The following is a 21,361-nucleotide window of genomic DNA, read 5'->3' on the forward strand; positions in this document are numbered from 1 at the left end:
GAATTATCAACCTCTTTGATAATTCTTTGCCAGGTTGCAGGGGGCGACTTCTTCTCTTTTTTGTTGATTGAGCTGCTTCGGTCGAGAAGTCAGCAGCAGTGCAGTTATTGGCTTACTGCCGCATGGAAGAGCATGACAGCAACAAAGAACTGGAGAAGATGAAAGATTGGAGGGGGAGTTTGTGAAACTGAAAGAAAGATGTCGATTGTAATTGTTTTGGTCGGGTTGAGTCTGCGAGGAGGAAGAGAAATTAGGGATTTGGTTTAGCAAACTTTACTTTAGAGTTTAGACTTCAGAGAAAAAGAGTGTGGGTGTAGCCTTGTAAGTGTACTGTGCAGTTAATGAAAATAAACCGGGTTTAATTTTGAGTCTGACTTTGACTCGGTGGCTTTAACCTGAAACGGAACACATGGATTTCGGCCGGAACGTTCCGACTGAAATTTGACCAGAAATTCCGGATCAGACCGAGATTTTAAGCGAGACGAAACTTGTTCCATTTTGTTTTGTTTTTTTAACTGGTACGAGATGTTCCGGGCATTCCGACCAAAACAGAACGGAATCAACAACTTTGGTTACAGTGGAGGCTGGTGGTGGTGTCGTGGCTCACGAACGGTAGCTTAAGCAGCGATGCTGCTGTTTCAAGTGGTGGAGAGAGAGGTTACTACTCTTCCCCTCTCCTCTAGTGTTTTGTTTTTCTTTGTCTTCTTTCGTTGTCAAGTGGTTTCCCTGTTTATACTCCCTGCTCTCCCTTGTTTATTTATCTCTCAAATCCTCATTTGTTTCAAACTCATCTTCTTCCCCCCCTCTCTCTCTCTCTCTCCTGTCTCCTTTCCTTTTCTGTTCCTCTTATTTCTCCTTTTCGTCCTCCTTCATGCTAGTGTTGAGAGCAATATTTATAGGGCAAAGGGAAGCGATGGTGTCCATATCGCCGCCCTATAGCTGCGCATGGGGAGTGGGGCCTTCATGCCCTGCCACGGTGCCAATTGAGGTGGCCAATAGGTGTGGTTTGCAGGGACGGCTTCGTTGGCTTCTCATTATGAAGGGGGCGTACGTTTTAACAGAGCAAGTGGAGAGGGAGAGAGGCAGGAAGAATTAAAGAAGAAAAAACTAAAGTTTCTTTCTTCCCCTGCTGCACGTCCAGGGGAAGAAGAAAGAGGAACAATGTCGCTCAAAATGACACTATTATGTTCTCTTTTTTTTTTTCTTTAACATGAAATGGTGTCGTTTTGGACAAAATGCGCTGTTTCATTTAAATATGGCCCCAACACATCAACTTTCAAATCAATCCTCAATTTATCTTTTGTTCATTTAAGTCCTTAAACACAATTTTGATTTTAAGAATCAATTCAATTGCGTCCCTGCCAACTTCAATTGCCGGCCCTATAGTTGGCATTCATTTTCACTTTAGTCCTTGGTTTTGAATTTGTGCATTTTGACCCTTAATTGATTAATAAACTTCAAATTCCTTCAATTTGGTCTCTGATTAGGTCAATTCCAGTCCCTTTATTTATGCGTTTTTTCCAGTTTGGTCATTGATTTTAGATTTATGCAATGGATTCCCTAATTGGCCACCAAACTTCAATATTCATGCAATTAAGCCCCTGATTTGACCAAATCAACATTTTAAAATTATAATTTGACCCCTAAACTTTAATTTTTTCCAATTAAAGGCCAAATTGTTTTAAAAATCAATCTTTCTTGCCATCAAACTCTTTATAAATTCAATGAAACCTTTAATAAAATCCAATTAAGTCTATAAACATCTAATTTTAGTATATATTGTTAAAATTTTAATCTTTGTATTTTTGAACCTCCTTAATCAATTTTTATAACCATTTTCTGAGCGCTCCAGCCTCCTACTGTTATTATTATTTTTCCAATTTCTTCCGACCATATATTTATATTTATATTATTTGTGCGGGGACCCAAAGATAGGTTACAACAAAGTCCATAGTTTAAATTTCCATAGATTCCATGGCTTCTATGAAGTCTTTGTCCGATTTATTTTAGTGTTTCAAAAACACTTTTAAAAAAAATAATTTTTTTTATTTTTTTTTTCTTTAAATTAATAATTTTTTTGGTGTTTTTAGATTATTTTAATGCACTAATTTCAAAAATAATTTTTTTAAAAATAAAATTATTATTTTAATATATTTTTAAGTAAAAAATACTTTGAAAAGCAATTGCAACCATACTCCCAAACATGCTATAAAATACAGCCTTATCTTTAAGACTAAGTATTGCCATAGGATTTATTTTTTTAATGTTCAGGCCAATCTAGATGAACATGCTCTCCTCGGTTCATGGTCAACCTAAACAAAATATTCACATCTTAATTTAACATTGAAAAAAAAAACTATACATATAAAATATTTATTAATTTTTTTATATGAGATAATTATATATAATTTCCATATGTATAAAATGTTTTTAAAATTTTTAATGTTAGATGTTAAAATCTCATTCATTTTTGTTTATTCTTTTTCGAGTTTATTTGCATTGATTCGTATCATGCCAAGTTTAAACATTATATTATAGATAACATCATGTCTTTTCATGGATGACAATATCTAAGTCTATTCAATATTCTTATCAAAGTTTCCAAGCACTGACTTTTCTTCGAGTTCACACATACAAACGATAATGAAATATTTTAATCATCTAATATTCTATATATAACAAGATATAATTTCTATATCTATATATAAATGACCTAACCTCTCAAATTTGAATGTACAAAACTCTTATATGAATGAAGAGTCATATCTATAAATCAAATCTAAAATGATCAAACCTTGATTGTATGAAATATATAAAAAAATCTCATATATATATGAAACACAAGACAGGGGATGACATTGGCGGCAGCCTAAAATAAGGTTTGAAAGATAATGTTTTGTAGACGAGAGAGAGATTTCTTTTTCATTCCTAGATGTGTTTGTGGAATAATAGTGTTTTTGATAAAACATGTATATGTTTTTTAAAATTATTTTTTAAATAAATATAAATTAAAGTAATATTTGTTTTAGATTTTTTTTATATTATCACTTTGAAACCATTGAAAAACATCTTAAAATATCAGTTTGATGATTTTTATAAGTAAAAAACATTTTTTAAAAAACATTTAAAAAACAAGTTGAATTATATATATATATATAAAAAACCTTTATAAATCAATGAGCAAATTTGAATTTGATGCGGTTCTCTTGTGACATAAATAGGTTCATTTCCATTTAGAAATTATTAGTTAGATAGTTATCGCTATGCCATGGGACAAACAATTTTTTTTATCATAAAAAAACAAATGTTTATTCGACACTAGCGTTTTCAAATAAGCAAGAAAAATCTAAGATTTGAGTAATTGAAAGAGATCAAATGTATTGTTAGAGCAATCATTAGAAAAGCAAACAAAAAAAATATCATAAAACAAGCATCTCATGGTTATATTAATCAATTAGTTTAATTTAATTTAAAAATAAATTTTTTTTAAAAAAAAAACTAAATTTGACAAAGATAAAAATATATAAAAAAATTCAAGGTAACTCATTTTACTTTCAAAACAACTTAAAACTTTTATAAAAAGCAAAAAAAAAAATGTAGGAGGATGAAAAAAAAAAGCTTAAAAAAATAGAAAGCAAACTCAGATTAATCTTTTAAATATGTAATTCGTTAAATTCTACTTTTTAGCTCAATTAAAAAGTTTAACACTTAATTAATTTAATATTAAATAATGATTTATTTTTTTAAAAAAAATATATTATTTTTAAAAATTAAATTTAATAAAGATAGGAAAAAAAAACTCGAGGTACCTTTACTATATTTAAAATTTAAAGGACAAATAGAGGAGGATAAAAGGTTATTTCATGCTGATGGGATTGATTTAATTTATTAATGATGAGTAAGTGTTATATAGTTTTGATTAATCAAAATTTTAAGATAATTGATTACAGAGAGGGATGCCTTCTGCAGAAGAAGAAGAGACAATCCAGGCCCTTCATCGCAGATAATTATAGTTATTAAAAGGCATCACTCTTATAGAATAAGGTGGGTGACCCCTTCAAAGAAAATTAATTGGTAGGAGTTAGGGCTTGGATTATCATGATCATTTAGGTCAAATAATATAGATTCTTACTCAGCGCTAGGCTAGCATGCATTTTCTGAACTGTCTACCAAGGCAACTGCAGAGGACTTTTTTTATCAACATGCAACAGGCCATTGCAGGTCAACTTGAATTTTGTAACCTAAACAATGATGCAAGGAAATAGAAGAATGTGATTCGATTTAAAATCCCTGAATTCTTTGCGCTGAATTCGCAGAAACATTACGGGATTAGTGTTTCTGCATTTAGCTTTAATGAACCACTGCATTATTCCTGATCAAAGTAGAGATTTTACGTCTTTTGTGTCAATAAAGCGGAACTAATGGAGACAATCTGTTTTAAACTGACGAGGTAGTCTCAGATAGTACAAGCATTTGCCTGGAAGAACAGATAATGAGACAAAGAATCATTGGCATTCATCCTTGAAGAAAAAGTTGCTCCGAGATGAAGGAATAGAGTCTTTGTCCATTCAATAATAACTAATGATTCCAGTGAAAATAACAATAATATCCCCACCCCCAAGGCCATGGATTTTTTTTAAAGAAAGGTAATATGGTAAAAACACTATTTAAAGTCACGATGTTTTGGATCTTAGAAAACAATGTTTGAATAATACCTCTTGGATTTTTCTTAATTAATCTTCTCAATGAATGATTGATGTTATCCCAATAAATTTTGAATTAAATATTATTCAACCATGCTTTCCCTCGCTGGAGATTCTTGAAGATTCTTTGCAATAGTACATTGATTAATTTGGTTAATGCTCTATTATCTTCTTTGCCATGTAAAGCCAAGAAATATCTTGTTGATGGGGTAGGTTTAGTAGGCCCGAATTAACCTACAATACAAGACTTGTTTTTATGGTCCTCAAGGATATTATTTAGAAAAAAAAAAAAAAAAAAAAAACCTTACAAGCATCTGAAAATATATATTAACCAGAATTAATTGAGGAAGAGAAATTAGTATTCCCCTCTTTATATGTTATTGTTTATTGGAATAATAATTTATATGTTTTTATTTTTGTATTTCAATATTAGATTTATGGGAAATTCAACTTTGTTATTTATTTTAGTTTTTTTTATATGAGGTTATCATAATCTTAAAAAAAAAAAAACATCTCAACACTGAGTTGGTGTTCATTTTAACTCATATATTTTTCTATTATATAATTAAATAAAAATAATTCTAAAAAAAAACAAATGTAATTATTATGATTTGGACTTTAAAATTTATTTTAATTTACTTTCTATGAGGTTACCGTGAGTTTAGAAAAACATATCAGCATGAGGTTGGTATTTCATGATTTATTTTGATTTATTTTTTATAAGATTATTATGATTTCAGAAAAAACATAATAGCATTTGAATAGGTACTTGGTTTTTTAATCATTTATTTTTTTTATTATATTATTAAATAAAAAATGAAAAAAAAAACATAATTATAAAAAGTTAGGCTTTATGATTTATTTCGATTTACTTTTTATGGGGTTATCGTGATCTTAAAAAAACATTTTGGTATTGAGTTGGAACTCGGTTTTGCAAGCGTATATTTTTTTTTATCATGACCCTAAACCATAAACAAAGTTATTAAATTCAATGGAATTTATAATTTAGGTCACGGGTTGAACAAGTTAATTTAGATTTTTGACTCGGGTTGATTCAATAATTTATTATCTTAATATATTTTTTAAGAAAAGATGTTATCATGAAAATATATTAAAAGTCAAATCATATTTTTATTAGTCATCTAAGTTTTTTTTAATTTGTCAAGTTGATCAAGTCATATCAAGACAACTCCTTTATTTGAAACTCAAGCTATCCTATAAGTATGATAAGTAAGTTCTAGATTCGAACTGCCGAATTGAATTTAATAAAATATTAAAAAAAATTCCTTGATCAAAAGAACAAACCGCAGGACCAAACCCCTTGAGTTTCTAGCTAGCTAGTGGATGATTTTGATACTGCACAAAGATATTTTTCCTGAGAATTTACAGTACGAATCTTAAAAAAAAACGAACAAGAACTAGTAAACTGATCCTAGACCAGCCCGTAATCTTATCTTGAGCAAATGTGATAAGCAAAAAGCATCCAGTTGTGACCCATTTCGAAAATCATTTCCAACGAAAAGCCAACACTTTGATTTTTCACTAGTGTGTTTAATTTCCTGTGACATCGACACTTAATTCTCCTTTTGACTTGTAAGAAAAAGCTCTAAAAAATAACGTAAGCTATCTAGAAACAATATAATATAAAATCTTTGAACATGAAATTTATATGAGGTAACACTATTAAGATTGAGACCATATGAAAGTCAAGCAAATCAAAACCATATTAATTAAATTATTCGACTTACCTATAAATTTCTCCTGACCAGTATTCATTTATTCTACTTATAATTTTGTCATAGTAGTAGTTTTTCTTCTATAGCTCATGATGTGTCGGTTGAAACTCACTTGGTTTACAGTTGTCTTTGCTTGCATATTCATCTGAATATATATAAAATGTAACTCTTAGTTTAATAAGAAGGTATTTAGGAGTGTGGTAGTAATTGTTTTTTAAAATGTTTTTTTATTTTTAAAACATATTAAAATAATATTTTTATATTTTTTAAAAATTATTTTTAACATCAGTACATCAAAATGATCTGAATATATTAAAAACATATTAATTTAAAATAAAATAAAAAATAAAAAACATTTATTTTCTTTTAAAATGTTTTCAAAATGCAGTACCAAATACTACCAAAAAAGAAAGAATTGTTGAGTTGAAAAAATAAAGTTAAGATTGTATCTGAGCTTGTTGTATATTCCTTTAGTAGATTATACGGAATTGTGAGCTATTGTGAATTCTTTTTTTTTTTTTTAACTAAGGATATCTAAACCAGTTTATGTATATCAACTAATCGTCCGAGATAATCTGTTCTGAACTGACTAGGTGGTCTCAGATAGCGCAGCATTTGCCTGGAAGAACAGATAATGAGATAAAGAATCATTGGCATTCCTACTTGAAGAAAAAGTTGCTCAAAGATAAAGGAATGGAGCCTTGGAAAAGAGCTCAATCTGACAGCGCAAACTCAGACATTATGGAACTTTCACCATCTCCGAAGAGACTCAAAATGCAAGCTTCAAGTCTTGAGTCATCAATGAGTACGGAAAAACCATCAGCTGATATCAACCGGTCAGTTCCAGAGATGTTTGAGTCTCCTAAAGAACCTAAAGGAAGCTCTTTAGCACAGAGGTTACGTTTGCGGAGTGGCTTTCACTTGACAGCTTTGCAAGTTTAGATGAGCCTATGGATTCAAACAGGACATTTGATCATAACACAAGCTTCCAAGACAATTTCATGCATGATTGCTTACTGGATGAAAGGGCGTTTGGTGGTGAGTGTCATAATTCACTAAGCCATGGTTCGAGTGGCGACATTTTTAGTTCAGAATTCAAGTTTGAGAGCCAGAGTCCAGGAAATGAGTTTGATTTTAGCTCTGGAGAGGATTTATGTGGTGACTTCAACTTGAGCAATATTACATCTGAGGGCTTGTTTTCCAAAAGCAACTACGAGGAATAATAATTTCCGATCATACAACAACAGGAAAAAAAATAGATTGACTCCCAAATAAAAGGGCCTGCAGAAAAAAAAATTGTAGCTGAAAGGGCCTGCAGAAAAAAAAAATCCACAAAACCAGGTGTTTAGATGATGAAATAGGCTATAGTAATCATTTGAGTTTGTGGTTATTCTTCCATGTAATTGCTTTTGGAGACCCCATGAGAATAAAGAATCTGTCAATTTCTTGTCTCTTGATGATGTTCAAGTGTTCAACGCTTGATCGTTTCCATGTTTTCAACGCTTGATCATTCCTTTCTCCTTCCCACAAGGATCATTTTGACCACAAGCACTTCCCGGCAGTGGAGGGCGCCTGCCGAAATGATTCGGTCACTGCGTCCAAAACTTACGATGACTATTTACGCATTCTCAACCTTTATTTTAATAATTTTCTTTTTTTTTAGATAATGACCCTATCACCCATAAAAAAACATGAGAATTACAAAATAATTAAATAAAAAAGATTATAAAAAATTAATTTGACCCAATTACTTTAATAATAACTAACGAGTCCAATAAAAAATAACAATAATATACCCACCAGCCGTGCCGTGAATTTTTTTGAATGAGAAGTAATATGGTAAAAATACTATTTTTGTATCTTGGAAAACAACGTTTAACTAATACCTCTTAGATTTTGTTTTTAATTAATCTTCACAATGAATGGTTGGTGTTATCCCAATAAATTTTGAATTAAATATTATTCAGCCATGTTCTCCCTCGTTGGAGGAGGATCCTTGTCATTGAAGATTTAATGCTCTGTTATCTTCTTAGAGAAATATCTAGTTGATGGGGTAGGTTTAGGAGGCCCGAACCTACAATAGAAGAAGTTTTTTTTTTTTTTTTTATGGTGCTCAAGGATATTATTTAGAAGAAAAAAAAAAAAAACCTTACAAAGCAACTGAAAATATATATTAACAAGAATTAATAGAGGAAGGGAAATTATTAACAAGAAATTGTTAAATATTAGTTGTAGCTAGTTGATGATTTTGATACTGCACAAAGATATTTTTCCCGAGAATTTACAGCAAGAATCTTAAAAAACAAACGACCAAGAACTAGTAAACTTATCCTAGACCAGCCCGTAATCTTATCTTGAGCAAATGTGATAAGTAAAAAGCATCCAGTTGTAACCCATTTCGAAAATCATTTCCAACGAAAAGCCAACACTTTGATTTTTCATGAGTGTGTTTAATTTCCTGTGACATCGACACGTAATTCTCCTTTTGACTTGTAAGAAAAAGCTCTAAAAAATTACGTAAGCTATCTAGAAACAATATAATATGAAATCTTTGAACATGGAATTTATATGAGGTAGAGATTTAATACAGGAGTCCTTGGTTTTAATTTCTTCTATAGCTTTGATGTGTCGGTTGAAATTCACTTGGTTTACAGTTGTCTTTGCTTGCATGTTCATCTGAATATATATAAAATGTAACTCATAGTTCAAGTAACACCAGGAAGGAGAGAGAATTGTGATAAGGATAAAGTTCACAATATTAAGATTGACGATAAACACTGATATCTTTATCCTAGAGTTTCAATGTTCCCAGTTCTCTGTTTGTTCCTGTCTCTGCAATTCCCATCCCTCTGCAACTACAACTCTTATAAAGAGTTCTCATTGTAACAGACTTTACGTGTATATATATGGCTGAGTAAACACAGTTTTACTCAAGCAATTTCAGTTGTAATTTAATTCTTTCATGGTATCAGAGCGTCTCATAGCTAACGCTTCCAACGATCCTATGGCTACTACTTCAGATTTTTCTTCCGCTGCATTTCATCTTCCAGCTCAAGTTATTTCCATCAAACTTGATGGAACTAATTTCCTTGCCTGGACTGCTCAATTGCTTCCTCTGTTTCGGAGTTATGGTCTCATGGGAATTGTTGATGGATCTGATTTTTGTCCTCCTCAATTTTCCAGCGAAGAATATAAAATCCAAGGTATTACTAATTCTGCTTATATGGCTTGGCAGTATAAGGACCAAACAATCCTTGGATGGATTATCTCCTCATTATCTCCTACGGTGGTTTCCACCATTTATGGCCTTGAAACTTCTCGTCTTGCTTGGCAAGCCCTTGGTGCACGTTTTGCTGCGCCATCAACTTCTAGAATTTCTCTTATCAAGCGAAAGTTGCAATCTTTACAGCAAGGCTCCTTGCCTTGTCAGAAATTTCTGGATGAAGTCAAAACTCTTGCAGATGAACTCTCTGCTGTTGGCAAACCTATTGATGATTCTGATCTAATATTATCTGTTCTCAATGGTCTCAACTCTTCATTTCATTCATTTGTCACTACGTATATGCTCCTCTCCAAAGAGAAATCCATGTCATTCTCAGATTTTCATGCAGAACTACTGAACCATGACCTTATGCAACAATTTCATAGTCAATCTCTTCACCATGAGGCAGGTTCTTATGCTCTTTACTCACATAAACCTGCAGCTAAAATCAGTTCTCGTCACAGCAGTAATAAATCTCGCTTCTCCGGGGTATCTAAAGGATCGGGTAGTGCTTCCTCTCAATTTCGGCAACCACTACCTCACCTCCCACGTCCATCTTCATCAGCTCCTTCTGACTCTCGTTCCAGATCTCCATGCCAAATCTGCAAACGAGAGGGCCATCAGGCCTTGGATTGCTTTAACCGCATGAATTACTCTTTTCAAGGACGACATCCTCCTACTGACTTAGCAGCCATGGTTGCAGAAGCCAATACAACTTATTTAAATCAACATCAATGGTATGCAGACAGTGGTGCTAATATTCACGTTACTTCAGATATTGCTAATCTTGCAACTTCTCATCCTTACGAAGGTGATGCTTCTGTGGGCGTAGGTAACGGTACAGGTTTGCACATATCTCATATTGGCAATGCTTCCATTAAAACCCTCTCTTCTACTACTTTTGCCTTAAATAATGTTGCTTATTGTCCTCAAGCATCAGCTCATCTCCTCTCTATCAATAAATTCTGTCAGGATAATAATGTCCTTTTTGAACTCACTGGTTCTGATTTTTCTGTTAAGGATATCCTGACGAGGAACACGCTCCTGACGGGACCAAGTGATAATGGATTGTATCCGATCAACCTTCGTCAACTATCTGCTTCACCATATCATGCTCTCACAATGACTGTTGGTGTCAAGGCTCCTACTTCCATCTGGCACTGTCGCCTAGGCCATCCTTCCCTAGAAACTCTTCGTCGTGTCATTTCCAAATTTTCTCTTCCAGTTAGTGATTCCATCAATAAAACATCAGTTTGTGCACCTTGCCAACTAGGCAAGTCTAAACAATTGCCCTTTTCTGACTCATCAAGAGAGTCCACTGCTCCCCTAGAAATAATTCACTCTGATGTCTGGTCCAATTCCACACCTTCATTAAGTGGTTGTCGTTATTATGTTATTTTTATTGACGATTTTTCTCGTTTTTGTTGGATGTTTCCTATTTCACATAAGTCTGATGTTTATTCTACATTTGTTAAATTCAAGCTTTTAGTGGAGAAACAATTTAAATTCCCAATTCGGCAATTTCAAAGTGATAATGGTGGTGTTCCACCATCTTTAAACATTTTTTAAGGGATAATGGAATTTTTCATCGACTATCATGTCCTCACACTTCTCAACAAAATGGCCTTGCTGAGAGGAAACATTGTCATATTATGGATATGGGACTTACTCTTCTAGCTCAATCAGGCTTATCTAAGAAATTTTGGGTTGATGCTTTTCTCACTGTTATCTTTATCATTAATCGACTACCTACTAAAGTTCTTGATTATGTTTCACCATATGAACGTCTTTTTCATCTTCCTCCAGACTTCACATATTTTCGAGCATTTGGATGTCAATGTTTTCCATGTCTTCGTCCTTACACAAATGATAAATTATCATATCGTAGCATGCCTTGTATTTTCATTGGTTATAGCTCCAATCACAAAGGATTTCGATGTTTAGATCCTTCCTCCAGACGTGTCTATATCTCTCGAAATGTGATTTTTGACGAAGAGCAATTTCCTGCACACTCCATTATCACAGATCCTGCCAGCTGCGTCTCCTCTTCAGGTATGTCTCTAGGTTTGTTCTTCACTCCTCCTTCACATATTTTCCCCTCATCCTCTGATTTTTCTCCTCCCCCAGCAACTTCCTCACCTACCCAGGTTCTCACTGACCTTCCCTTACATAATATTCATCCTGCTCCAGCTATTAATTCCAATGAATACCATCTCCCCTCCTCTCTCCCATCTCTCTATTCTGGCCAACCCGATTCTTCTGAATCCATTCCCATACCTAGTGCACCAACTCTTAGTCCTTCTTCTGACCACCATGACAATACCATCCTTAACCTCCAAAATGGTGCCATATCTACTCATGAGTCTTCCACCAAAATAATCACTAGATCACAGACTGGTCATCATAAGCCTCGTAGGTTCCCTGACTTTCATTTATATTCCACTCGTCACCCCCTTCAAGCTTTGCATGCAGGTCTGATTTGTGTTGAGCCCCGTTCCTATGCTGAAGCAGTAACCATTCCTGAGTGGCGTGCGGCAATGGACAGTGAATTCCAGTCCTTGTTACAGAATGATACATGGTCACTATGTTCTCGTCCCCCTGGTAAGAATTTGGTTCCATGTAAATGGGTTTTTAAACTCAAACGGCGACCTGATGGCAGTATTGAACGTCACAAGGCCAGATTAGTTGTTGTGGGATATCTACAGAGAAGTGGCGTTGATTTTCTTGACACATTTAGTCCAGTCATCAAGCCTTCCACTGTCCGAATGGTTCTTGCCATCGCTGTTTCTTTCAACTGGGATATTCGTCAACTTGATGTCTCTAACGCCTTCCTTCATGGTGTGTTAGAAGAGGAAGTTTATATGACACAACCCAAAGGATTTGTTGATCCTGCACACCCCCAATTTGTTTGTAAGCTTCATAAATCTCTTTACGGGTTGAAACAAGCTCCCCGTGCCTGGTTTAATCGACTGTCTACTGCTCTTTTGGCTCTTGATTTTCAAAGTTCACAAGTTGATCCCTCACTATTTATCTGTCATCGTGACAATGTCCATGCATTCTTCTTAGTTTACGTGGATGACATTCTGGTTACCTCAAATGATCAGAATTTTATTACCACTCTTATATCTCAATTACAACTTGAGTTTGCTATGAAGGATCTTGGTCAGTTGACATATTTTCTGGGAATCGAAGCCATACGTAATTCTTCAGGGTTACATCTTCGACAAACAAGGTATATAATTGATCTTCTGGACCGTGTGCAGCTTACTGGTATCCGCCCATACCGTGCACCTTGTGTCTCCGGGTCTAAGCTATCCAAGTTTGATGGAGAAAGTATTCCAGACCCATCTGAATATAGGCAAACAGTGGGGGCTTTACAGTATGTAACTCTCACACGCCCGGACATTGCATACTCAGTCAATCAACTCTGTCAACACATGCAAGCGCCTACTTCAGCTCACTGGACAGCAGCCAAACGCGTGCTACGATACTTAAAACAAACACTTGATTATGGTCTCTTCTACAGACCTGGTTCCTTTGCAATCAATGCCTATTGTGACTCTGATTGGGCCGGTGATCCTGACGACAGACGCTCCACCTGTGGCTATGGTGTTTTTGTTGGGTCCAATCTCATATCTTGGTCTGCTAAGAAACAACCTGTAGTGTCAAAATCCAGTACTGAAGCTGAATACAGGTGTTTAGCTCTAGTTACAGCTGAGGTGTATTGGCTAAGAATGTTGTTGCGTGAGTTGCAGGTTTCTCTTGCTTCTGCTCCAATCGTATGGTGTGACAATATAAGTGCCTTAGCTCTTGCCTCCAATCCTATTTTCCATGCCCGATCGAAACACATTGAAGTGGATTACCACTTTGTCAGAGAAAAGGTGGCAAATAAAGATATACTACTTCAACATGTTCCCACCTCTCTGCAACCTGCAGATATTTTTACCAAGGGACACACGGCTGATCGGTTCTGTTACCTCCAGGATAAACTTTCTGTGACAGATGTCCCTGCCAGTTTACAGGGGAATGATAAGGATAAAGTTCACAATATTAAGATTGACGATAAACACTGATATCTTTATCCTAGAGTTTCAATGTTCCCAGTTCTCTGTTTGTTCCTGTCTCTGCAATTCCCATCCCTCTGCAACTACAACTCTTATAAAGAGTTCTCATTGTAACAGACTTTACGTGTATATATATGGCTGAGTAAACACAGTTTTACTCAAGCAATTTCAGTTGTAATTTAATTCTTTCAAATTGTTGAGTTGATATACAAAATAAAGTTAAGATTGCATCTTAGCTTGTTAGATATTCCTTAAGTAGATTATACGGAATTGTGAGCTATTAATTATATATGAACTCAATTTTAAGATGGTGGCGTATATGCATTCTTGAAATAGCATTTGATTATTGTTTTTGAGTAAAAAGGATGGAGAAAGTTAGAAAAGATACGTCTTTTATATATATATTATATATATATATATATATATATATATATATATATATATATATATATATATTATTTCAGATTTATTTTATGTTTTTATTTTTGTTTTTTTAATCAAATAAGATTATTGATCTTAGAGTGATGATTTTCTTATCTTTAAAGTTTGATTATCATCTCTCTTTTATTTATCCTTCTTTCCATTAATAATTCAGTCCACTTACTTCTCAAAAAATTCAGCCAATAAGCATCCCCCAAGACGGCATTGAAGATTAGGTTTGTAATTTTATTTCCTATTTCTTTACATAAAGTATGAGTATGATTGAATGAAGAAAATAAATGATAGAGAATAGTATAAATCATATTTTAAAATTTTATTTAACAACTTAAATTATTGGGTTGAGATGGTTCTTTAACATGTTATCGGAGCCTTAATGACCAAACGGTTAAGAGTTTGAATCTCACCATCTTCATTTATTTGATAAAAATTAAGCATAAAGTAATGTAAACCTATATAAGTTCTAAGTTTAAAGGGTTTTCACTTGAGAAGATGTGTTAAAAAATAATATAAATCATATATTGAGAATTTACTTAACAATGTAAGCTATTGGGTTGAGATGTGCTAAAAAATAATATAAATAAATAAAAAAACATGAGCATATATAGAAATATATTTAAAGATTATTGATGTTAATTATAGTTCATAATCAATTCAAATTATTTTAATTAGCAGGCAAACCCTTGCATCTTTGTGGAGATCTTAAGCATGATGAAACCTCTAAAGATTACGCAAGTATATACATATCTTTATTCTATAAATTCCTTCAAGTATTTCAAACAAAAGCTACACCAACATTAAATGATTAAATTTAAAATGAATTAAATACTCGATAAAAAAAATTAATTTAATTTAATCAACAAATTATTCACGCAATCATAGTTAGGTTACATGAAAATTTCAGAACAAAAAAAATTTATTACATCATCAAACTGAAAAGGAAACAAACATGATACATTAAACATTGAAAATTCAATAGATTGGAAGTCGTCATATCTTAAGTCGTTGCGCAATCTCTTGCTCAAAATTGTTCTGCTCTTGTTTTTTTCTGTTTTTTTCGTTGTCAAGATGTTGACTCCCTGTGTATGTTCTGAATGCTCCGCCGCCCCTAGCAGCTGTTATAATGGAGTTTATATACCTCGGGCCTGACATAAAAAAGAAAGAAAATCGTTTTCCTAATCTGCCAGGTATTTTGCCTTTGGTTGCGGGCTGATTTTGGGTAAGAAAACGTGTGAATTGCGAACTTTGTATTTCTGGAACAATTGTAGCCCTTCAAATTATCTTTCCAACGCATCTGTTCTTGCAATTTTTTGACTTCTATAACTCTCATATACAGGCCAAAGACCGAGACAGTGTCAGCAGCAAATTAAGACTCCATGATTGATCTGGACTTTACATGCTTTCAAACAGCAAAACTAGTTCTTTCCTCCTCGTAAGAATTGGAGGCATGTGTCTCTCCTTTCCAAAAATATAAGAAACACTTAAAATCGAATTACATAGAAAGTAACAGATCAATTAGAATTTGAACTCTAAACTCAGCCAATTACCTGCTCTTTCACGTAATCTTATTTTCAACCTAATTTAGTAGGAAACATCATGAGTTTCAAGAATTAAATAAACATGGAAGTTCCTAAAATTCTAAATAAACTAGCTAAGAAACATATAAAAACACTCTAAATAAAAACAATTATGGCTAAGAAAACGTGCGAAATAAATTCTCTTATTAATTATTCTGTTTATTTTGCAAAAAAGAAATTGAATTTATAGAAATCCATCAAGGACATGTAAAACAGGGATTTCTTATTTTCTCAATTAATAAATTTAAAAAATCCAGCTGATTAGGCGGGATTTGGCTAGTTCCTAGGTGATCAAACTCGTAAGAGTTCGAGTTAAGATATTAAATTAAAGTTCAACAAAAATCTCAATTTCTTGCCACCTATCTTGCAAGGTTTTAAATAGAGTTTTTGTAATCTGGGCATCTTTTATATATTTTCCCTTCTTTCAATATAGAAGTGTGATTTAATTAAAATTATCAAAATAATGTGATTGATGTATAAGCTGATTTAAGTATATTAATTTTTAAAAAAATTACTTTTACAAAATGCCTAAATTAATTACTCATTTAATTAATGGTACTTCCATCTTTTCGAATTCTAACAAGTTTAATCATGAAGTGAATGAACACTTGAGCAGTTAGCATTCCATGATAAAATAAAATAAAAATAGAGACCATAGAGATAGAGAAGATAGGATGAAAAATAAGAAGGAAAGAGAATGGTGTATGAAAGTAATTTACAAGATAAAATAATTATATTTATTTTTTATTTAATTATGGTGAATAATACATGATAAAATATAAAACAATTTATTCTAACCTTAATATGAATTACTATAAAAACTTATATATTTTAAAAATAATTAGATTTGTTTTCATTTTAGTTTTTATTGAGTGTTAAAATTAATAATATTATAATAATACAAGTTATAAAACTTGGATTTTCATAGGAGGTTAATCTAGTACCCGGGCGACTTGAGGCATGGACTAGTCCGAGTTTTAAAAAAATAAAAGAGAGATTGACTTGATCTGGTCCAGTCAAAAACCCAGATCAACTTATGATAAACATGAGTCAAAATCTTGTTGATTTTTTTTTTTTGAATTTTTGTTTCGTTCAAAACAAGGTTATTTTGGTTATTTTTTAAATAACAAATCGGGTCAACCAGGTTGACCCTCCTTACCCGTGAATGTGGCCTTGCCCCGATCGACCTCTAAATTAAGTTTTAAAAATATGATTATAACAACTTTTATATTTATATTGACTTAAGTCAACCTCGGTTGACTCACCCAACCTGTAACTTGGATCTTGTCTCAAGTTGACTCTCGAATAGTTTTAAAATAATGTTAATAACTATTTGTATTTTTATGTTGACCCGAATGATCCCAAGTTAACCCTCTCGACCCGTGACCCGAGTTTTTACCAGGATCGATCCTTGAGTCAGGTTTTAAAACTTTGATAACAATTATTTTTATTTTTATGTTGACTCTCCTAACTAATTTATGACCTGGGTTTTTTTCTAGATTAGCTCTCTGTTAAATTTTAAAAACTATAATAATAATTTATTATTTTTAGTTGGCTTTGATAAACCCAATCCAGCCGTGATCTATTCTTTGGAGATCCAGATATAAATAAAATAAATAGCTATATCGAGACGGAATGAGATGAGACAGCAACAATTAGTTGACATCACTCAAGTAGCAAATGCATAATAACGTACGTAGCCAAAATGTGTATCATCAAGAAAAATAAACTGAAATTGTCAGCAGCATCAGCAATCAGCTGTGGATAATATATTTACAGAACTAAAATGAACTGTAGAAAAGTGAAATGAGAGTAAAAGAAAGATAGAGAGTTCCATCAGAAAACTGGGCAGCCATCGACAAGGATCCCTTTGGCAGATGGACAGCTAGCCAAGGGGCATCCTTCTTGGTTGTCCGGGTTGCTTCCCCACCATAGTAGACCAACATCCCAGAATCCAAGACCAAAAAAGATCAACAGAGTCATAAAGGCTGTCCCGGCATCAAGACCGCCAGAGAGAACATAATTATAACGCTTCCACCATTCTGTTCGATGTCTGAAAAGAACATATCCTGAGAGGAATCCTACGATAATCCAACTGGTGTAGTTCACAGAAGAAGCTGGAGGCATCATTGCTGTGGCACCGAACATGATTGGCATGTGAATGAGGCCGATCCATGTCTTGCTTGGGAATGCCTTGTGAAAAATCCAGACCATGAGAGGAGCTACAGCACCTCCCAGAAAGAACCAGTTGACATTGCCATATTCACCGAGGTTTCCAAAGATTCTGCGAGGCCCAACCAGCCCCCATATGACAGAGGCATTAAAGAACACGCTGTCCTGTGGACATCTCCATGGGCCGTTGTCTGCAGCGCAAAGATTGGGAACAGCAACCATCATCCACCAGGCAGTTCCTAGGTATACAAGTACAGCCACAAGTGTTCCTACCACCTGCAAAGTCATTATGTTCACTATTGAGCCTTGAACATCATGTTATGCACTGATTTGAAACACACAAAAAACTGACCTGCGCCATGAACATTGATCTAGGTGGAATTTTCATGTAGTGGCCTAGCTTAAAATCTGCTAGGAATGTTAGAGCTTGAGCCATGCTTATATATCCATACACCTTGAAGCACATATTAGCAACAGGCCGCTCTGGATACAGGTACCCTATTATATATTCTGTGATAACATTCAATCCCGGTTGCTGTTCACAGGCAAGAGTAAGAAATTCAGCATATTATGATGGACAATCGACTTGATAAGAATCAAAGGTTTCGACAATTTTTACCTGGTTTGTAGTGGCACTAATTATACCAATTGGGAGGGTGAAGAAGAAGGCGATGGCACAAGCTAGTAAAACACCCCACCAACGCAACTGAAGTGCAGCATTGTAATACTCACAAGCAAAGATTATAGCAGCAATATTTGCAACAAGAATGACAAAAAACCACCACATGGGAACTGATTTATATCTCTTCATTAGCCTTGTATGTATATCCATTTTCCTTCTGGCTCCAAAGGCCATCTTGCTTTGCTTCCATAGGTCACTGCAAGTGGAAGGTACGAACACAAAAATTAGAACAGAAAAGCCAGTTTCATTTCAGTCCACAGTAACTAAATTTGATGGAGCATACCTTCCACTAAAGAGTAAGACATGCATAACAGTAGCAGAAAGTGTGGCAAAACCCAAGCCATAAGTCATAGCAAAGAAAGTGCTCATATGCACAGGTCCGTGCTCTGCATAAGCATCCCGATCGAGGTGAAATTTCGAGTTGATAATCTCAAGGATCTTGTATTCCTGACCCGCAGCTGTGTATAGGTCATTGGAATACAAAGGGAAGTTCTTGGCATTGTAGACATTGAGCCAGTAGCAGAGGGGTGTCATCACATACATGATCAGGAAAAATCCAACAGCAACATTGGCAGTAGCAAACCATGGACTGGCAAGTGGGCTTCCAAGATAAGATGAAATTGTAGCCCAGTCAAATCCTACAGCACCTATTCCAAATCCTGATAATCCCGAACCTAGCTGCTGAACCAAAACAGACTTGGAACCAAGCCAACAGATCCAGGAAAAAGATGATAGCATAGTGAAAAGATAGCCAGGCAAGATATAGTATGCAAAAGCGGAGATCATGACTAGTAGGAAGTACTGGGTACGGGTTGTACCGCCTTTTGGCCTTCTCTCTCTCTCGTGTAGAGCCCTGCATTATTAATCATGGATTCATACCAATTAGAGGGTACAGACTTGCTAAAAACCAGCAGAGCTGGTTTGTTCAAAATATAGAAAGAAAATACACAAATGTACCTGAACAATGAGACTTGAACCAGATTAGATGGCCACCACATCTCCCCTGGCTCAACCAAATATTTCCTGAAAATTCCAGCCCAACCAAATCCTAGCATCTACAAATTCAGAAAGGTCAATAGAAAGATCAGAAACCACTAAGAATTTTCTTCAAAGTCGCATGCATCTGCAGAATTCGACACAATCCTTGTGTAATTTCCAGCATTTGGATCACTGATGGTAACAAACACGTGGAAATTGCAGTAATCGTTCATAAATCAGCTAATGAACAGTAAAATTAACTTCTGTGACTCTCAGACTCAATCTTAGATTTCATTAACCAGTAAACTTATGTAAAACATTAAACAGATTAACCAAACATTCACTGGTCATGTAATATTAAGCATGCTATTTAACCGTTCCAAATATAACAAAAAAAAAAATAGTGATAATATGAACAAACCTGAGTGGTGATCATAATAAATAAGGCTGGAATGAAAGTAAGTTTCCTCTGATAATATATCTTAACAGAGGTAAGAATATGAGCAGCATAGACAGTTCCGGCACCAGAATTCGCAAAAATTGTAATCAACACATGTTCCTTTATATTAAAGGGTCCAGGATTCAATGTGAACTCCCATCTTGTACCCTCAAAGAACTTACGAGTAGACAGTTTTTTAGCCATTAGATGCCCTAAAGGCACCACAGCAATCTGTGCAGAAATAGAGGAAACAGTCAATGGCTGCGACCTGTACCAGAAAAACTGGTTTACAAAGGATAGAATGATACAGGAACCAAGACCAAGAACCCACATTCTGAATGTCAAAACAGGCATGGTGGGATCATCGGTTTTTGGAACTGTAAGATCTACTTGCTTTATCGAGCATTCCTCATGATCAGCCTCAATTTCCATGGCCTTAATCTCAGATATCTCAGCCATGAACATATACAAAAGCCAGGTCAAGAACTTATTGAGAGAAGGATTTGTTTTGCTAGGCAAGCAAGAGTTGGGAGATGAAGTAGGACTTTACGGAGCTTCGCAGGATAAGTGAAAACTGTTTGCACAAGGATTTATGAACCTCGGAACTCTCATTGTATACTAGGATTTATATAGTAGGTATTCTTACGTGATTTTTTGTTTTAAGGAAAAAAAAAGGAGTTTTATTTTCACATGAATATCTTCAGTCTCCTTTCATCTACAACTTTTCATAAATAAAAGAATCTCATAGTTTAATTTAATTTGAAATTGAGTTAGGAATCCTTATCTTAAGCAGACTCGGGATCCTGTCCGACTCTAAATCTGAGTTATCCTGTCCGAGTGGTTTCTGGACATCCAACTCAATTTGCGCCAAACTATGCCACCTTAAGCACAGTACCAGGCCTTGACCCAATCCTATCCCCCATCTCTTCTGTATGGCAATGAACAGGAAGACCCCATGGTTGCACCCAGAGTGGAACACGATAAAAGGCCTGGATATCCATTAATGCTTTCTCTCGCTCCCATCTCTGTAAACTGCAAGTTATTCTTAAGAAGACATATAGTCACGAGATCGTGCACACAATCAAAGAAAAAAATGAAATAAACCATCCCCATAAATACTCTTGCAATATCTGAAAACCAGCAGGCTTCCTCCAAACTATCTATATAAAATCACGAAGCAGCACCTTGTAAACAGGTTTATCTGACAGAACATTACCAATAAGACTCAGTTGACAACTATAGAGACCACTGCCAATATCTTTTCATCATCAAAGAATTATACAATTTTCTCCTCTGCCTCTAAATTTTCA

General features: G+C 34.3%; 1 protein-coding gene across 1 annotated transcript; it reads right to left on the minus strand.

Moving 5' to 3' along the window:
* Positions 1 to 17,485: 17,485 nt before the first annotated feature.
* On the minus strand, positions 17,486 to 20,685 carry LOC118035928 (oligopeptide transporter 9-like). Its single transcript, XM_035041600.2, has 6 exons — positions 20,034 to 20,685; positions 19,592 to 19,689; positions 18,918 to 19,487; positions 18,572 to 18,830; positions 18,305 to 18,487; positions 17,486 to 18,228 (listed from the first exon to the last, which is right to left on the minus strand). Exons 1-6 carry the CDS (start codon positions 20,514 to 20,516, stop codon positions 17,617 to 17,619), a joined length of 2,205 nt encoding a protein of 734 aa, XP_034897491.1. The 5' UTR covers positions 20,517 to 20,685; the 3' UTR covers positions 17,486 to 17,616.
* Positions 20,686 to 21,361: the final 676 nt, after the last annotated feature.

The sequence above is a fragment of the Populus alba genome, chromosome 12 (assembly GCF_005239225.2).
Source record: "Populus alba chromosome 12, ASM523922v2, whole genome shotgun sequence".
NCBI lineage: Eukaryota > Viridiplantae > Streptophyta > Magnoliopsida > Malpighiales > Salicaceae > Populus > Populus alba.